The sequence below is a fragment of the Thermobia domestica genome, chromosome 16 (assembly GCF_964235325.1).
Source record: "Thermobia domestica chromosome 16, izTheDome1.hap1.1, whole genome shotgun sequence".
Taxonomy (NCBI): Eukaryota; Metazoa; Arthropoda; class Insecta; order Zygentoma; family Lepismatidae; genus Thermobia; species Thermobia domestica.
In genome coordinates, this window is record NC_137469.1 from 67901573 (window position 1) to 67921438 (window position 19866).

At 35.7% G+C, this 19866-nt stretch overlaps 1 protein-coding gene across 3 annotated transcripts in view; it reads left to right on the top strand.

Moving 5' to 3' along the window:
- The window catches only part of LOC145673130 (RNA-binding protein 5-like), a 101255-nt gene that overhangs the window by 49809 nt on the left and 31580 nt on the right, over positions 1 to 19866 (top strand). For all 3 annotated transcript variants that reach the window (XR_014128725.1, XM_081742531.1, XM_081742530.1), the window contains 7 exons: positions 1952 to 2173; positions 5016 to 5248; positions 7092 to 7205; positions 9808 to 10009; positions 12199 to 12452; positions 14648 to 14875; positions 18128 to 18291. Coding sequence is in view for 2 of the 3 variants with exons in the window: in XM_081742531.1 (XP_081598657.1) it covers positions 1952 to 2173; positions 5016 to 5248; positions 7092 to 7205; positions 9808 to 10009; positions 12199 to 12452; positions 14648 to 14875; positions 18128 to 18291 (1417 nt within the window). In the remaining variant the exon portion in view is untranslated. The remainder of the gene's footprint in view (positions 1 to 1951; positions 2174 to 5015; positions 5249 to 7091; positions 7206 to 9807; positions 10010 to 12198; positions 12453 to 14647; positions 14876 to 18127; positions 18292 to 19866) is intronic.

Below are 19866 nucleotides of genomic sequence, written 5' to 3' on the forward strand. Positions count from 1 at the left end.
TGTAGCCAGAATGGAAGAAAGTAGGAACTCGTTCAATTTAACTAAAAATCCATTCGGAAAACGACTATTAGGAAGACTAGGCGCAGATGGGAGGACAATATTAAGATGTATCTCACAGACATAGGATTGTAAAGTAGAAACTGGATCTAATCGGCTAAAGATAGAAGTCAGTAGAGAGCTTTTATGTAGGCGGCATTGAACCTTCAGGTTCCATAGACCATAGAGTTAGTTACTGTGATAATTCTACATTTGTAGGCTAATAACTGGAGAGTTATTTTATGTAAATTAGTAGAACGCTTTGGGATTAAACTGGGATATTGTTGATGTTTTCCACATTCTTTCACCTCCATTTCCTTTCTGCAGACGATTTTTATTGATACTCGGAAGATTAAATCGACTTTTTTTGTGTATTTATATACAGGGGTTGAACAAAGAAATTAATACGTTTGCAAAAGTGTGAAAATCATACCTAGTATGGTGTGGGGCCTCCTTTTGCGTCCAAAACAGCTTGGATCCGACGTGGAATGGACGTATACAGCTCCTGAATCGTGGTGTGTGGAATTTTGTACCATTGTCCCTCCAAAACATGCTCCAGTTCCTTAAGGGATGCTGGTGGAGGGTAATGAGACTGAACACGCCTTTCTAACTCAGACCACAATGGCTCAATGATGTTCAGATCTGGTGATTGTGGGACCCAGGGAGGTGTGATAGCTCCTGGTCATGCTCCTCAAACCATGATTTCACCGTTTTTGCAGCGTGACAGGGTGCCAAATCATCTTGGTAGATGCCATCACCATCAGGAAACAATATTTGGTCCATGGGTAGAACCTGGTCCCCAAAATGACCTCATACGCCTTAGCATTCATCATTCCATGCAAGGCTATGATGGGACCTGCAGAAAACCACGATATCACTGCCCATACTGTAACAGAACCACCCCCATGCTTTACAGTTGGGAGCAGACAGTCTGTATCATAGGCCTGCGACGGTGTTCTCCATACGTAAACACGACCGGTTGTCGGAAAGATGATGAAGGTCGATTCATCGGACCACATTACGTGTTTCCACTGCTCATGAGTCCACGCCTTGTGGTCCTTGCACCACTGGATACGACTCTTCGCATTTACTGGTGACCAGGGGTTTGGCGATAGCGGCCCTGACATGAATTTTCATTTTATGAAGTTCCTGTCGCACTGTTTTCGATGAAACCGGGTTCTGTAGGCCGGAATTAAGTTCAGACGTAATTTTCATTATAGTGGTCTTCTTTTTAGTTGCTACAATCCGTTTTAATGCCCTCCGGTCCCTATGTGACAGGATTGTCTTTCGACCACTGTTGTGCTTTGCAGACGTCGTTTGCCCATGAATTGTGTATGCCCTCGTGACATTGGACACAGTGCCTTTCGATACCCCCACAATGTTCGCCACTCTTGCCACTGAAGCTCCAACCAGACGGGCACCAACGATCAAGCCTCTTTGGAAGTCATGTCAGGTCGCCCATTTTATCGCACCAGTTTCACACCACGACACTTACAGGTGAACGGGTCACGGCTGACGGAAGAGGAAGGTCCACATGACACATTGAAACCAAAAAACGATCAGCAACTGCAACACGTGTTGTACAGTGGAGGGCCAAACTTCCGTGTCCTGTATGAAGTGTTTATAGATTTTTTGTCCAACCCCTGTATATTAAACTTTATGTAGCTACGTAAGTACAATTTGTGTTTTCGGAAGTCTTACTAGTATTGATTTAATGTAGTAGTAAAATCACCAGAAAATCAGATGGGTAAAAGTATAAGAAATAGCATTAGGAGTTAAAGCTAGAAGCTTGTTGTTTTATTAGCCACTCCAAATGCGCCATCTGGTCGGTCAAAGCCCTTCGTGGGCTATAGTATTGTTAATGCTTGATTAAAGTATTAATTATATCATTAGAGTATTACTGTTATTTTTCCAGCTGTGTTGTTGAGGAGCTTAGATGTGTTGTCGACTGAGGACTCGGTGCTCCAGGCGATCCAGAATTTCTCTTCGTTGCCAATTCGAAGTATACGGATAGGACGCGATTCGCTTACAAATACATCTCGAGGAGTATGCTACTTGGAAATGAACAGTGTTGTAGATGCAATGTATCTGCATAATGCATTAACAGCTGAGCCACCTATTATTGATGGAAAGAAGGGTAAGTTTTAAAGTTATTTGTTAAATAATCTGTGTTCTTGGTCGTAATTATTAATTTCGTCTAAATATTATCGGTACACTATTTCGCATATAACAATTGAATGTAAGAGATATACCAAGTTATTTCATAAATATAGTAGATTTTGACCGCCGTTTGACCATGTGCGGTATGAGTGAGTTCTGCTATCTGGATATCGTGAGCAAAGTGAGTTCCTAAAGCTGTTGATTCCTCGGTGAGATCCGTGGCATTGGGAACGTGTAACGATGGAGTAGGATGACTACGAGAATTGTGTTGTAGTCATAGTGCTACACAAAATGGGCATGCCACCACTACGGATCGTCGCTATCCTGAAACCCTGGAAATCAGTGAACGATTTGTCTACCGCACCATCCAGCGCTATAGTGAAACGGGAAGTGTCAATGACTGGCAGCGTAGTGGCAGACCGGGCACTGTGAGGATACCATAGGCAGTTAAAGCCGTAGGTGCAAGAATTTGGCAAAATCCCGTTATCACTCAGTAATGTCCCGAGAGATGTCCAGCGTGGGTTTTCTCGGGATTCTCCCGTTTCCTCCCACTTTCTTTCCACTATTTCATTCATTATTTCATCATCATCGACTCCTTTAGCTTAGCCGGCATAACCGTGGGACGTAAAACTCTTAAGATTTCACTTCATTTTATTTTCCGAGAGATGTCCATTTCGAGATCAACCCTATCACGAATGCTCAGTCCGGACCTGGAATTCAGAATTTACAAACAACATACAAGTCACTTCCTGACTGATACATTACACAGGAAATTGTCACAGGACAATTCTCAAAATGGACAATTGACAGTGTGTACGTATAATCAGTAACAGCTGTTGAACGTCTTTCTAGGATGCGAAGGTTCCATCGTCCAACATCAGTAATAGTGTGGTGGGGTGTGAGCTTTAACGGCACAACACGGCATGGAGTCATCGGCTACCGTGTACCAAAGCACATTGTTGGAGCCCATTTTGAAACCACTGAGGACCATCATGTCCCCCAACCAACAGCGGACTTTCTAACAGCATTCTGCTTCCATGCATAAGGCTTAACACAGGAGTGGCTACGAACCAACATCCCAGAGCTCATCTCCACATTAGACTGATCATCTAGCAGCCTAGCAGCTCGGATCAGAACGTGATTGACTATAAACTGTTGTCAGTGCTTCAATCAATGGTCCGTAAGAAGAGAGACCCTAATGTGTACTAATGGAAGTGCGCCCCGGTCAGGGCATCCACCACTTCCCCGTCGACACTTTGTAGTTCGATTGACGAATGGCCAGCCAGACTCCGGGCCTGCATCGAGGCTCAAGGTGAATATTTTTAAAACTGTTTGGTGGTCTTCTTGCTCCACATTTCCATGTCTCATCTTGTAGAAATATATCAACATTATGTTTCTGTTTTATTTCTAAGCCCCGGACAGTATTTATGAAATAACTACGTAGATTTAAAGGCAGGTATAAAAGACTAGGCTTCATTTAATTCTGAGTAAATACGTCATTAATTGCAGTGGAAGTTTGATTTGTTTTCTATTTAATCCCACTCAAGAATAGACAAAAAGAAAAAGAAAACAATCAGAAACTATTTCTGTTTTAGAGTAACTTAATAAAATATTGTAATACATTTAGCTACAAAAGTTATAAAATTGTCAGACTAATTTACTGTGTTATTATTTATTCGCTTAAAGTGTGCTCAATATTTGATATCAGTTTACTTTAGTTTAAATGGCATAAACACAGAAAATTAAACTAAAGGAATTTTTTTTTTCTGTACGTATGTAAGGATGTCTCAAAAAGATAAGAGTTTGAACTATAGCAGCATTGTGAGTAGGTAGCGTTGTGAAACATGCAAAACCATGCGAAAGTGTCTTTTAATTTAGTTATTATGAAACAGTGGAGTGGTGCGCATCTCGCCGTGGCGGGGTAGCTCTTATCTGTTAACACGAAGGTCTTTTACATTCCAACAAAGGTAAACATGGGTGCGCTGCGTTACTGCATGACGGTATGAACTCTTGTATATTTAAGGAGGTGATAAGACTCGCGAGTACCGTAACTGGTAATTACTGTGTTGAACATTCGTTGCGAGGAAATTGAATTTCTTTCTATATTTAAGGCAGTTCTTTGTTTTAACAAGATGGAGAATCTCATACTGCCTACAACTCAATTGTATCTCTGTAGCAATTCTTGGCCGCCAGTAATTTTCCGATCTATAGCATCCCTTGTCCTCAAGATCGCATGGCTAAACCTTTTAAGTGTATTTTTGTGAGATCCCTTTAAGAGCAAGGTCTACCATAGTCGATCTGATACAACCGAAATATTGAAAGAAAGACCAGTAAAAAAGTCGCCAACATTGCTGTCGACTTATTACGTCGAGCTATGTACAATGTCCTTTGATAACTGTAATAATGCTTATACATAAATATTGATAATCCGACTAACCTAAGTTCAACAGTATGTATTATATAGTGGCATCTATACTATTTCTTATCATAAAATCATTCCTCAAAGATATTTACTTTTTTTGTATCTCCGTGTCTAAGTAAGCTTCTTGTCTTTTTGAAACATCCTTTTAGTATTAAATTGTTCTTAGATAAGTCATACTTTGTGAAAATCATAATACAATGAGGTAATCTCGTGTTTACCTTTCCTCAATCACCACTTGAAAAGGAACATTCTTCCTTCCTTTATACTAGTTAATCCAAAATACAAAGTAATTAAATAAAAGTTTTTGTAGCGAATTTTTGTTTTATATTATTATTATTTAGTTATTGATTTTAATGAGTGTGTGTTAGTGTAGTTCAAAATTTTTCTTCTCTTTCAGTTGTGGTTTCGTACTGTAAACTTCCTCAACTGACCACCTCTCCGTCGGTAGCAGCTAGCACTGCATTAGCAGCTGCACAATGGAGTAATCAAAGTGGAGATTCTGCACAGTATGGACCTGAAGATGTGCAGCGTCTTGCTGAATACAGTGCGTCAATTTATGCCACAACGCCAGAAGAACACGCCGCTTATGTGCAATACTATCAGCAGTACTATCAAAACCAATTATCTGAGGTAAAACTACTTAAGTCACATTAAATATTATATATGTATATTGCAGTAGGTTTAATTTTTTACTTAATTCTAAAACGCTTCATCAGGAGTGTTAAAGTAAATAGCGAGATGGGATACTAGTTTAGTGAAATTGTTTAAAATTAATTCATCTGTTTTATTTTTCTAAAGACATTTATCTGTATTAACATTCGATTTAAAAGGAAGCAATTTAGCAAAAATACTTGTAAGTTATTGAGTGATTTTACCTTCGTATAGAACATGATTTTTACTAGTATATTTTTCGAGACTCTTAATTTGTATAGTTTTCTTTGAACCTACTTTTCGTAACCACATACAATTCAACATACGCTTATCTCTTAATTCTCTCGAGTAATGTAGTTGTATTATTCAGCTTCGTTGTAGACGTTGAATGAGTTTTAAGAATTTTATAAATAGTGTTAAATATGTCAAATTAGCGAACTTTACTATAAATATCACATTCTGTGTACAGTTTCTTTTTCCCGCAAGAAATGTAGTATTTTGAGTGTAGTTTCGATTCCAAATGGGGTCAAAGCAACATTGTCTGAATAGTCACTTGCATCTATCTGATATTTGTAGGAGCAGAACTTCTTTGTGCTAGATTCTGTATGTGCTGATTGGGTTCACGTTTGTCGAATGTAGTGGTCTTGACTCTAATTCTGGACAACTTTGGTCTGATGACGTATTATTTTGTATGCATTATTTTGTTGGAACATTTTATCTTTAAGTATAATAATTAACATCTGGAATGGGTATCAATCAGAACAACCTAGAATCATCAACAACGTAGATACGAAAGTACTGAATAATGCCTAAAGGTAATCATTAAATAGCTTAGTCTAAATATGGAGTTCATGATAATCTGTCTATGGAAAGACAGCAGCTTCAGTTTAATGAGCAGAAACCAGTAATGAAATGGCTTGACAGAAGGATGATCTAATCAACGGGATATCTTGGCGCCTGGCATCAAGTAAGACAAGCCTTAGACGTCTCCTGTATAAACGGTGATATCCTGGGTTTGACTATACTGTCGAGCCTGCACAGAAGTCTGTAGGACTAGTTTTTCCAAGAGAGGCAAGAATCCTAAGCAAGACTATCTTCCAAGATGCTGGTCTCAAGGAGAACGTAGTTCTAGCCAAACGCCAGAATTAAACAGATGTAGCACCACTAGTCCTAATCGTAGATAAGTGATCTTAGTGTCCTGTTTTGTATCCGATGACTAATTGTTGTGTTGACATGGTCTTGGCACAGAGTTTTTCTTTGTTCCTGGTCATCGATGTCAGACAGGCGCTGAGACAGGAAACAGATCAACAGAAAAGTTGTTTACTAAGAAAAACAAACCAATCGGTAGTTGGGAGAAGAGGAAAAGTTTCTGCCGTTTATTGTTTAGAAATGCATGATTTAGCGTCTTCTGAAAGATAATCTGTTATTCAGCAAACAGGTAGTGATTGTTCTCGGCCTTCTTCCTAGTGTAATTACTTGGTACTAGTTGGCCTTGGATAGAGGTTTGAACTAGACGTGTCCCAATACGATGTCTAATAAAACTGACTGTATTCTATCTTTAAATGGCTTTATTCTCACACCGCGCATAGGACAGTTTAGTATTTTTTCATGAAAACATAGCCAAAGATTCACTCTGGTTTTATGTACTTCTTATGAATAAGACATAAAGCTTTTTAAGAAAAGTTAAGTGGCCTCCAGTTTTCAAAAAGAAGGCTCTACATACTCCTATCTCAAGTTTTATTGTTTATTTTTAATTTGTTCATTATTTTAATATTTTAGTATTGTGTGATTCATTCTCAAAGAGTTATTATTTTCTTTTCAGACTGGAACCTTAACGTTAATGAACCAGACTCAGGCAGACTCGGTGAACGCAGCAGCTGCTGTTGCCCAGTCGGCAATTCAGCAAGTACAGGCTGCCAAAGTTTATAAGAAGCAGGTAAGAATAAAGAAATCTCACTACGGATAACTGAGAAGGAAAATAAGCAGAAATGAAGTAAATTTTGTATTTATAGTCGTTGAAATCACTTTCTGTAAACATTTGGGTAATTTTATCGCTGCTAATAGGAAACAAAGAGTTATGTTCTTGGACTCGTGGAACTTCTTGAAGAACTACTGGAATGAGAAGCAGGGTGGCGACAAACCTGAAAAAGTGGAAAATGTCAGGGAATTTGGGAAGACTGAGAAAAGTCAGGGAATCTCGATTTGCTAAGGAAGAGATCATGTTAATTTTAAGCTGAGATGTTGAGTGCTTGTCTGTTAATTGTTGACTTCAAACTTATAAATTTATCCTTGTTTTTCACACTAATGATGTGTAACAAACGTATGTTGTGTAGTTGTGCGCATTATCTTCTGTTATTAAATTACAGTGTTGTCTGATGAAGCCAATATTTTCAATTAGTTGGCGAAACTGTTACACATTTATTTTAAATAAACGTTGCTTTGCTCAGTATCTAATACAACAAAGTGAAAAGCGAGTTAATGTAATAATAAAATAACCTTGAATTTACTCATTAAAAAAAAAAATGCAAGCATCTGATAACCGTATTTAGAGTTTTACAAAGTGACCTATGAACTCTAGACAAGTGATACGTCTGGAAAGTAAAGTGTAATGAATGTTTTGAATAAGCATAAGTTCCGAAGTAATGATTGCTTGAAATTTGTTGTAAATGCACATACAAGTGTGTGGCTTCCCACAAGCAATGCCAATTGTGAGTTTTTTCAGTATGGACTTGCGGTAAGTGACAAACGTGCAACAATGAAGGGAAAAAATGTGGAAACATGTAACATGCTTATGTTTAATGCTTAAATGTAACTTGTGCCTATTTTTTTCAGAAGATAGAAAAAATTTCCTACTCATAGGAGGTTTAGTTACTGATTTTCCTTCAGTTTGATTTAAATATATATAATTTTCTATAAGTGAAATTTACAATGTCAAGTGATATATTCAGTGTATCTTGTTTTTAGGTAATTAGTGGTTTACTTCTGTAGTGATCTATGAATAGAAGGAATAGTTATAAAAATATCAGGGAATGTCTTTTCCACAGGAGCTACAAAATGCAAAACTTTATTTGGAAAACGCGACAAAACGCGAAATATGGAAAACGAAACGTGAAATTTTCAAATTCATTGTGCGAAAAACTCGTGCCCCTATACATGGCTATTTAACTAAACAATATTCGAAAATTATATTGGGAAATTACATTTTATTCCGACTTCGTAATCATTCAAAAATTGTGATAAAGTTGGAAGGACCAGGAAACACACTTAACTGAAAACGTTTACAGCGATTTCTTTCAAAATATTTAGTATAAAAATCGTTTTCTTTAATTGTACGTCTATAGGAACAAGTTGTGCGTGAGTAGATAGGTGATGTTGCTTGGCAAACTTAATTCTTGTCAGATTCATAGTCAGACGATTTTTTCCTTTGTCTTCATCCTGTCCGAAATAAGATGTAAATTCTTGTATAAAAGAAAGCCAATATTATTGGAGTATCTTGGAATATTATTTTTCTGTGATATTAGGCAAACATGTCTAATAGCTTATTCATGTCCAAATCTCCAGATTACTTTTTGAATCTGTTAATTCGTGTTTCTTTTCTTGCGTTCGATAAAAAAGGATAACTTCAGGACTTGAGGGTAAAATTCTGCAGATATATAGGCCCGTTTTCCTCTTAATTTATTAACTGTATACTGAACAGTTTACGATGAACAAGAAATATCCGGCATCTTCCGATTTTGAAAATTTCATATAAATTAGTGTGTGAAAATGCATACTTTGATGTAAATTCTTAGGTTGCAAGGGGGCACTTGCTCAGTGGTGAAGCGCGTACTTCTGGTACAACAAAGTAAGTTTGTTGTGGACAACATTTTGTCCTTGGGTTTTCTCGGGATACTCCCGTTTTCTCTCACATTTTCATTCCACCAATTCTTCCATTATCATTCACTTGCTTGAATTATCCCTTTCCGTAGCCTAACGGACATGATCGTGGGACGTTAAACTGAAAGATTTCATTTAATTTCCTTTTTCATAATAAGATATAGCAGATATACTTCTGGAATATACACCGTACAGGATATCGTATGTGAGAAATATTCTTTGTAGATAGAAGAACATGAAACGTTGTGTAAGTAGGAGTGTAATAGTTCTTATCTCAAGGATCTTAAATATGAAAATCCGCCAAAAGGTTCAACATTTAGGTGCTACTTTGCCGTCCAAAGGCAAAAGATCGTGTCTGTTGAGCAACTGGTTTTGAGAAAATAACGATTTTGTTTTAGCTAAACAGACACAGTATGGCTTACATTTATCATAATGTCGCCAATATTATAGATATGTCTGTTTTTGTCAGCTAATGCCCCATGGCCATATGATTTGCTTGATGTTAATAACACAATTTCGACCAAATGTGCAAGTACGGTCGAACAGTGCAGCCTGAATTAGGGTTGGGATAGGAGCTACGTAAGTGTTTTCTAATTTTTGTTTGTTTGTTTGTTTAACTCGTTTTTCATATACACTAAATAAAACCTTTTATATTATTTTAGGCTGACAAACCAAAAACCGCTCAAAAAATTGACGACAAAGCAGTGTTGGAAGGACAGGCAAAGAGCATTATTGCAGCGGCTGCTGTGACTGCTGCCTCTATTTCAAGTCCAGCTGCCGTCAGTGGTGTTGTTGTGTCCGCTGCAGCTACGCCTGCTACACCACAGGCAGTGGTTGGAGTTCGAGAACATGTTCCAAAATATCGTAAGTTTTTTCATTCATGTATAGTAGAATAATTCAAGTAGTAAATTGGAAGTTGCTTAAAATACTGACTTCGTAGTTATGTAGAATAAAACTTGATCAAAAATAAGAAAACTATTCTTTGAAAGAAAAATATATTCGTTTAAAGAAAGAAAGAAACTAATAATCCAATGATAGCGCGAGAAAATTTCAGGTTTGATTTGTATTAGATCGTGCCAACTGTAAATCATCCGTCTGACGGGGACATAATGCGCTGTACGCTGAGGAAGTTCGTATAACAATGTAATTTAACTGTGAATAATTAATGGGATGTGGAGTTTATAATGATTGCTTGTAACCTTAGGTTACTTGGTTTCTCATTCGTGTTTATATTTCCTACATATAAGGAAGATCCATTGTTTCGCAACTGAAAATAATACTAACTAAAGAAAACGCTTTGTGATTAGATTTAATGAAACTAGTTCTGTGAAACGATTTAACAGTAGCAGCAAACTTGGATCATAATCGTTAAGCGTTTTCATTAGTGAGCTTTCGGAGCATACTTTGTACCCTAATCGTCATGGCAAATGTTTAATAGACAACATATTCAGGGTTAATTATAGGAGGAGACGGCCCATTTTTAAGACGGGCTCACTTTTATTCCTTTTTGATAATTCGGATTAGATTAAATTTTAAAAATTATTCCTTTTTGATAATTCGGATTAGATTAAATTTTAAAAAAGGAAAAACGAGCTCCGAAAGTACTCGAGGTATCAGATACTGCTTCCAAGTGGAAACAGAAATTAACAATTGTTTATGTTTCAAGTTTCAACAGAAAATCTCCAACTACGGAATGTAATTTTTGGCATGAATTAATACATTTTTAAAATATATTAATTGGTATGCCATAACATTAACTGATATTTCATATGTGCTTTTTTTTATATTTTAAAAATCAGAAAGGATTAATCCATATAAGTGAGCCAATGAGGGTTGCTTGCCCATTTTGTAATCAGATGATTTTTTTTTTTTTTTTTTGTTGTTGTTGTTGTTGTTGTTGTTGTTTGTCCCGAACCTACATGATTACAAAATCCAAAAATAATAATTTTAATTTTTTTTATCTTCCCAGTTCCGATGACAGAAATCTTTATTTGGTAACACGCTGACTCTTACGTATGTAGGGGTTTGCGTTAACTTCTATTGCATATTTAATGAAATTTGAATGCAAAATAGTCGAAATTCACCTAAACAATTACATCGATGTTGACGAATTTGCGATGTTCGGAGGCATATCACCTCAAGAATGTAATCTCAGGTTTAACTGTCTGGAGGACTGTTCTTTTTTGAACAAAATTGTTTTTTGTTTCATCGACCTACAATTCACAAGTTCTGAATAATACAACGCAAACCCCGTACATATACAAGAATCAGCGCGTGTTATCAAATAAAAATTGCCATCGGAACTAGGAAGATATAAAATTAAAATTATTATTTTTGAACTCTGCAATCATGTAAGATTCCACAAACAAAAAAACCCATTTGTTTATGGGATGGTTAAGCAACCATCTTTTTCCTCAGATACACTAGACATAGATGGACGTGCAGTATAGTTCAGTAAATTCTTTATAATTATACACATTTAGTTTGAAATTTCATAAGTATATATTTTAAAAGTACTGAGAAATCGGTTAATCTATAAATTAGTTTAAAATCTATATTCCGTGTAGTTGTAATTAGAGGTATCTAAATTAAAATCGTAGTATGCAAGTAAAATAAATACAGGAATGATGGTAATCAAAGTATCAGTTTAACTTCTTTTCGGAAAAAAGAAGAAAAAAATAGAAGTCAAGCAGAACATTACCATTGTAAATTCCGTATGTAGCTCATGTGTTTGGAATCCACTGAAAACAAATAATGCTGGAAATATGTCATGTTTACCTATCAGTTGTAGAGTATGTCAAACAATATCCCCCTGTCGATATTTGCATGGTACGAAATTGCAGTATTTTGTATCTATTAGTTCGAAAGTCGCAAGAAAGTATCAAGATAAGTCCACATTGTATATATTTATATCATAGTGCGGTACATAGTTTATATTCAGTTGCATTTACTTAAACTTGTTATCTTATTACAACCTGGAAGTAATGGTATATATTTGCAGGGATTACAGAAACTTTTCTTCGTAATAAATGCGGAAATTCTTAACTTTTCAGCCGTACCTGATGTGAGTACCTATCAGTATGATGAAACGTCGGGCTATTATTATGATCCACAAACTGGTTTATATTACGATGCAACGTCACAATACTATTATAACGCTCAAACGCAACAATTTTTATATTGGGATGCAGAGAGACAAACTTATCTTCCTGCGCCAACGGGTGATACACAAGGGAACGATGATGGGAAGAAAGGGAAAGAAAAAGATAAACAAGACAAAGTGAAAGTCGCTAAGAAGATAGCGAAGGTAAGCATTAACTGTAGGAAACTGTATCCTATATATATATATATATATCAGTAGGTGATCTGCGAACTTGGCAAACCATATTTATGACATGTTTTAGGATTTGAATTCGAAAGGATAGGCAATTGTGTATTTTGCTGGTGTAACTTTGGCTTATGCTTAATAAAGTAAAAGTTATCTCTTCTGTCATGAGCTTATTATTTAGTGTGGTGACAGTAATCCTAATGAATCTCATCCATTAGACCTCACGAAAAGCTGAGAGATTGAAATAAAAGTATAAAAGAAAGGAAAATACATAGCTCTGTCAGAAGGAACTATAACGAATTTTGGATAAGGTGTAATCATATAGATTATGAAGTGTTTCAGTTGTCTTATTATTCTTTTTTACTTCTTAACCATACTTTCGGAAATATACCCTAACCATTTTTTTTAACTCATTATTATTATGTTCAGAATTGCTTTTTTTCCAGCTTTTGCTAGAGGCCGTACTGGCTCAGTGGTAGTGCATTCACCTCTGGTGTACGGGGTCCTTGGTTCGATCCCAGCCAATGAACTTTGTGGTGGGCAAACACCGTGTGCGTTTTTTTTTTCGGGGTTCTCCAGTTTTTTCCCATTTTCTTCATTCCACTATTGCATTCATTTCTCATCATCACCGTCTCCTTTAGCCTAGCCGGCATAAACGTGAGACGTAAAACTTAGAGATTTCATTTTTTCAACTTGCTAACACTTGCTCGTTGATATTTCGGTTAACTTCGCTAATTTTCTCGTATTTGTCTCCCAACATGACATCTGAAGAGAATCTCTTCCGTAACTTGATTTAATAACCCACAATATATGCGTACTTTTTATCAGAAGAGTTCCTGAAAACTAGAAATTAGTAAAAATTGGTTTATGTCGTTCATTGTTGTAGAAATGTGCAAGTGTTTTGAGATACTTTTCATTCAAAGTATTATGCAACTTTGAGATTCGATGTAAGCAAGATGATTGCCGTACTTAATTTCAATGTTTCTTGTTAAAATTTAGTGTACTTTGAGGCATCGTTGTTTTGGAGCAAAAAATACTGTAATTCACGGGTTCCCTACGATCATTCCTGTTTCCTTTGAGTGTATATTTTGCCAGGTTCTTCCATTATTATTCATTTATTATTTTGTCTCATTTAACGTGAAATACCTAATTGTAAGACGTTAAGTGTAATATTTAATGTATTTTATAAATGATACGGAGGGCCTTAGAGAAATTAAAAGCATGAAAATTCAGTAAAGTTCGATGCATTTTGTTATTCTTACATTTTATTGTAAAAGCGTCAGAAAAAATGAAATAAACTGCCATAGAAATTGAGACTTAACATTATATGTTCCCCTTGTGTTTGAGTGATTATTTTCTTGTTTTACTTTTCATTATTAAAAAAGACAGACAGATGGTGGTCATTTCCTGCTTATTAAAAGCAGTAAGATTAATTTATATTTGTTTCTTAAGAGTTAATTCTGGCACATAGTATCCATACACTTCGAAATTGTTTCTGTGAGAGCTCACTCAGTCCCAATGAGAGCTTAGGTTTGGTTTTAATTCCTGTAAAATCCTTGCACTCAGCTTTTAACTTAACCCCTAAAGCCCTGGTCACAATGGTTAAAAATAGGAATAGAACAGGAAAAATAGGAATAGGAATATAGGAATAAAAAGCAACAAACTCACTGGGCCATGGCAGTGCTAAAACACCTTACTTAATTGAGTGTTAGGTATACATTATCAAGTAATGTATTGCTCGTAGGTAAACGAATGGTCAATTACTACATGGTACAAGAACTTTGGAGACGTTAAAATACAAAGTAAGTGATAATAATTAGTAAACTTCATGATCATTTCTTCATTCTAATTGAAGCGCACAGTATTTCGTTTTACAGTATTTTGTAAATAGGAGTTTTGCTTGTTAACAGGAAACAATAACTATGCACATTGCCAAAGGAGAATGTTAAAAGTGTCTACTTTATATAGGTCAAACTTTGACAGTCATTTTACAAATGATCCAGTGATTGGAACATGCCGTGGAATAAAGAAAGAACTTAAATGTTAGATTTTTTATTAGTCTCGTTGTAATACCCATATTAGACTGAAAATAGACTGACATGTTTCTGTACGTGTAAGAATTGCTCATAGTAATTGTTTGTATGTTAAAATTGAATTTAAAAAAATTTTTGTAGGATATGGAGAGATGGGCCAAAACGTTAAATCAAAAGAAAGAAAACGCGCGTCAAAATCTAGCACTAGCAGTTGCAGCGTCATCGTCACCAAAATCAAGTGGAGCCGCCGATGCTGGGTATGCAGTACTTGAAAGAAAAGAACGAGTTAGTTTATCTTCACCTACGGTTTTCAATGTATTGCAGCGAAGTCCGCTCGATGAGACGAGGATAGCCGATACTTTGGCTGCTGTAAGTATTAAATCACTATTGTTTTCTTCACCATTTTGTTAGTATGTAACAAAAAGGCAAGGATATTTAGCAGTACACTAAATTTGGATGTGTGTATCTCGTACGGTAAAGAATAAATATTTATTCTGTATTAAATAGCATTGAGTAATACATTTTAGAGTATGATACAATCGTACTTGATCAGTTGCAAGTTTTAATTTGTAATATCAGATCTGCTGTATCTCATAAGAATGCTAGGATTTACTGCAATTCCATGTTGCATAGTATTATCTGTAAATGACAGAAATCTTATGTCTGATCAGGTGGTGAAAGAAGTTTCCACATTGCTTCTCAAATAAGGGCTGATCTGATACTTTAAATCCCATTTTAGAAACAAAGTAAGTCGCAGCAACGATTAGGATTAGGATATTTTTTTTTTTTTTTTCGATTGAAACGAGATGCCTGTACACCTTAGTCTTTTAGGTGGCAAGAAGAAAGCATTTTTACCTGTGTTGATAACCCTCGCATCCTTGTTCGAAGTTCTGTTCAGCAGTCAAGTCATAACAAGAGTGCACTTATTTGTGTAATTTCGGAACATAAGATGTGAATGGCGTAACAGCGGAGTGAATTCACGTTGTGTAAAATTTGTTTTCTAAATTACCCCATAATATTACACTAATACGTACATACATATGTGTTTGCAACGTCCGATGAAGTTTTAATGTCAGTTGGAGACACTTCAAATAATTGTGTAGAGAGAAGCATCTATCTGCTTAGTAGTTTCTTAACAAAATTCTCTGCTGAACAAATTAACATTATTATCAAAATATAAATATCATGGAAAGTAACGTTTTTATCCCGTAAGCGTCTGTTTGCACTACATACTTATCCCACTTATTAGAAACAGTAAAATTTGAAAGAGTATATATATATATATATATATCACTGGATCCTGCTTTACACTGCATAAAACGGCAAACTATGGTTTAGCCCCTCCCTTGATCATATCCTGGATCCGCCACTATATATATATATATATATATATATATATATATATAGTGTGGCAGTTGGGAAGCGAGAGAAAAATGAAAAATGAGTGAATAACAAGTAAAATCGACTTAATTCGGTGTGTAATACCACTTCGGTAAATGGCAAGATGACATGGAAATGTTCGGGCGTGCTAGTGGCAAGTGAAAGGTGAATTTATATAACTTCTATAGCTTGTTACAAGTTTACTTGGATTCAGTCATATGTGATCATAAACTCTTACGGAAAAAACAATTAAATATAAACTTTGTACGATTTATTTAATAAAATTCATAAACCTTAATAACATCCAAAACAAATGACATTGTACGAACCTATATAACTATTAACAATTTTTACGTATATGATGTGACACAATTTAAATTAAATACATTAATACACGGCAAAATCGGCTTCGAGGTTGTACAGTCCGCAGCAAAAAACCTGCAACATGAGCATGTCAGTTTATTGTGAAACGACGAAGTCTTTTGCTCCAAAATAAGTGTGCAGGGGAGGACCCCGAGGTTTCTCCTGGCGTGATTCGTGCCACTTAGACGTTATGTTGATTTCTGCGCTATTGGCGTAGTTTCACAATAAACTTACCTGCTCATGTTGCAGGTTTTTTTGCTGCGGACTATACCATTTCTACATTCAATAAACTCGGATATATCAAAAGTCCGTGGCCATAGTCCATTTACGTTATTAATAAAGATAAGAAAAATAGAAAGAGAGGAAAATTGTTGGAAATAGACGGTTTTCAATCTAAAATAGTGGAATTTTTCAATCCTACCAACCGTTTGTGTTCCACACTGGTAAGGCGCCCTATGTTAAATGAGAAAACAAGGTTTCCAGTTCAGGTTGTTCAATGGAACGTAAAATGACGCTGAGATGATGCAGAGAATGTGCACATTGTTGTGTGACGGAACCCAAAATACCTCGAATCCGTTATCCAACAAATAGGAGCCACCGTGGCTTAGTAGTAGAGCGCGTACTTCTGGCGCGTGAGGTTCCTGGTTCGATCCCCAGTCAAGTAAGTTTGTGGTAGACAACGTGTCCGTGTATTTTCTCGGGGCACTCACACATTCTCATTCCACCAATTCTTCCATCATCATTCACGTGCCTTAGTCATCCGTCTCCCGTAGCCTAACGGGAATAATCGTGGGAAGATTTCATTTTCGTTACCCAACAACAATCCGTGCCAGTAAGACAGAAGTGTTGTTATATGTTGTGATTGTAATATTTTGTTATTATTATATTTTCGAATGTATTTATTAGTTACAATATAGTAATACAAACAATAAAATTAATAAAGAGTAAGAAACATTACATTACATTTTCAAAATTCAATATTACGAATCCCTTTACAAAGGACATAAATTACATTTGAGTAAAAATAAATTACTTTAAAGTAAATATAAGATTCTAAAGTCCATTTACTCACGTGTGCTACAACGGACTTGGCTTCAAAGCTGATAACGAAGGAACAACGAGATTTAAAGTGTACAGATTAAGTTTTCGCCAGAGTTTATGTACGTGTATTATATAGAAACTAATTACATCCTACTGACAGTACAAAAATCCATTAATTTTTACAATTTCTGTGCGTACTTGCATACTACTCGTAGGACGGTTGGATATTCTTTCATTAAGAAATAGAGCACAAAACGTGCACACTGTTTCCGATTCTTTAATAAATCCTCCCGTTATTATTTGGCGAAGAGTCTCCTTATTCATCTTCACGAAGTGTGATATTACCCTGAGACTTGCATTTTGGTTATTCAAAACGATATCCCAAACTTTGCCAATCATTTCAGTTATTTTGACACGCGAGTACACACGTAACTTTATTTTCGCCCTTTGGTCAGTTGTTGAAACTATGATGAAGTGTCACAACACTAGTGCCACGACACTGGCGATCGGCCTAGCTGGAAATTTTTGCACATGTTCCCAAGGCCACAAGTCAGTTTCGTTTCCTAATCACTATATATGACTATTCAAAATGATAGTAAGTAGGAAGAAAGAAAAATTAAAGAAAAGAGGAGTAACTGAGGAATGTCAAGTAGGATATCATATTGATTTGGATATATCGAAACCAGTATGGCACCCTATCATCAGTTACTACTATTTTCTTTAATGTTTGTTTATCCCTACTTATTATTATCACCGAAAATGCTTAAAATCAACTTTTTTTTTGTAACGTTTCTATCTTATGTATGATAAATACTCACGGAACTTCTGTTTTTACAGGCGAAGGCAACTTTAGCAAAACAAGCAGGTCTTGTAGCCGCATATGGAGGTGGAAGTGACAGTGAAGACGAAGGAGAAGATCTGGACGACAAATACACAGATTGGGCGAAACTAGCGTGTTTACTCTGTAAGCGACAGTTCCCGAGTAAAGAAGCTCTTATTAGGTAAGTGTGTTTGTCATTGTAACACTACGCAGTTTGCTGTTTACAATTATTATACACTTATAAAATGATTCAACTCTCTCTCGGGACCTATGACGATAACACACATCACAGTATAGCGACGTATTACAATAGTAAAACGAATAATAATAAATATGGTGTATGTATCTGATAATAGAAAATGAAAAGGTATATGACTACACATTTGTCACATTTTCCTGGCAGGTAAAAGGTCTAAAGTTTTAAAGGTATTTTTACCTTAATTTTTATATAAAAATGTATGTTCTGTAAAGTTGCAAGTCAGTCTCCTTTGAAGAACTGGTTATAAAACGCATGACATATGTTGTTTTGAAATGCGCGCAATTTAGAGCAGTATATAAGTTTGAATGGTGCGTTGGCGTACCGTGACAATATATATATATATATATATATATATATATATATATATATATATATGGCAATGCCATTATACAGTTATGTATGTACTATTTTTAAATGTAACATTATATATTAATTGGATCGAATTTAGAATTATTGCAGGGAGTGGGTAAGTGATATCTTAATTCATTTCGAAATTGTCTTCAAATGGCGACTGAAAGCCATCTTTTGTTCGTCAAATGAAAAATGTATTCTGAAAATGAGGTGTAATTTGTTGTCTTGTGGTAATTAATTTGAAGATATGATTTAAAAAAAAATGTATTTAAAAAAATGCAGCGATCCCATGATGCTTGAATAATGCACTGTTGATCAACTGTTCATAGGAGTGTCCCAGTACCACTCATTCTAGTTTCGGAACCTCTTGTATGTAATAAAAGACAAATTCTGACCAAAATATATGCTTTGGTCAGAATATGCCTTTTATAATATACAAGAGTGTCCCAAATGTTGCATTACCAACATCCATCAGGTAGTTGTTTGTTTCGAGGATGATAAAGTGAAAATGCAGAGTTTACTCTCTCCAAGACACATATGTTGGACAACATTTGATGGAGTTGGGTTTGAGTTTTCCTGTTTTACATTTGTATGCAAAACTGAGGTTATGAAGGGCAGGACCTACTATTAACATGGGGTGTCAATCATGACTGATGCAGTTGGCAGAGTGCACAGACCACCATGCAAGATCACCCCTCGCATTATAGACCAGGGGTGTCTGTCTTCAAAGACAGCTTGATTACAAGGACATATCACCGCTATTGGCAACAGCGTTTTGTTGTTTGGGGATCATTGATCTGGGGATTTGAATCCAGAAGTGGGTTGGGTAAATAGGAGAAAATATTTACTTACAGAACGTAAAAAGTACGTTGTAATTATATAAATAAATTACTAACCTTCTCATTTTCCTTGTGTAGACAATTAATTTCAATATCGATATCTAATATATAAAAATGAAAGTCACTGTGATTTAATAACTCTTGGAACTACCCAACCGCGTCCTTAGAGCGCAAAGGTTCTATGTCCAATTTTAGAAATTTTACAGGAGAGCAAAAATGATGAACATAGAACATAGAAGGACATATGGCATAGGACAATATTTCATTCATTATTTCTTGTAAATAATAACGATTTCGTACGCTTTTT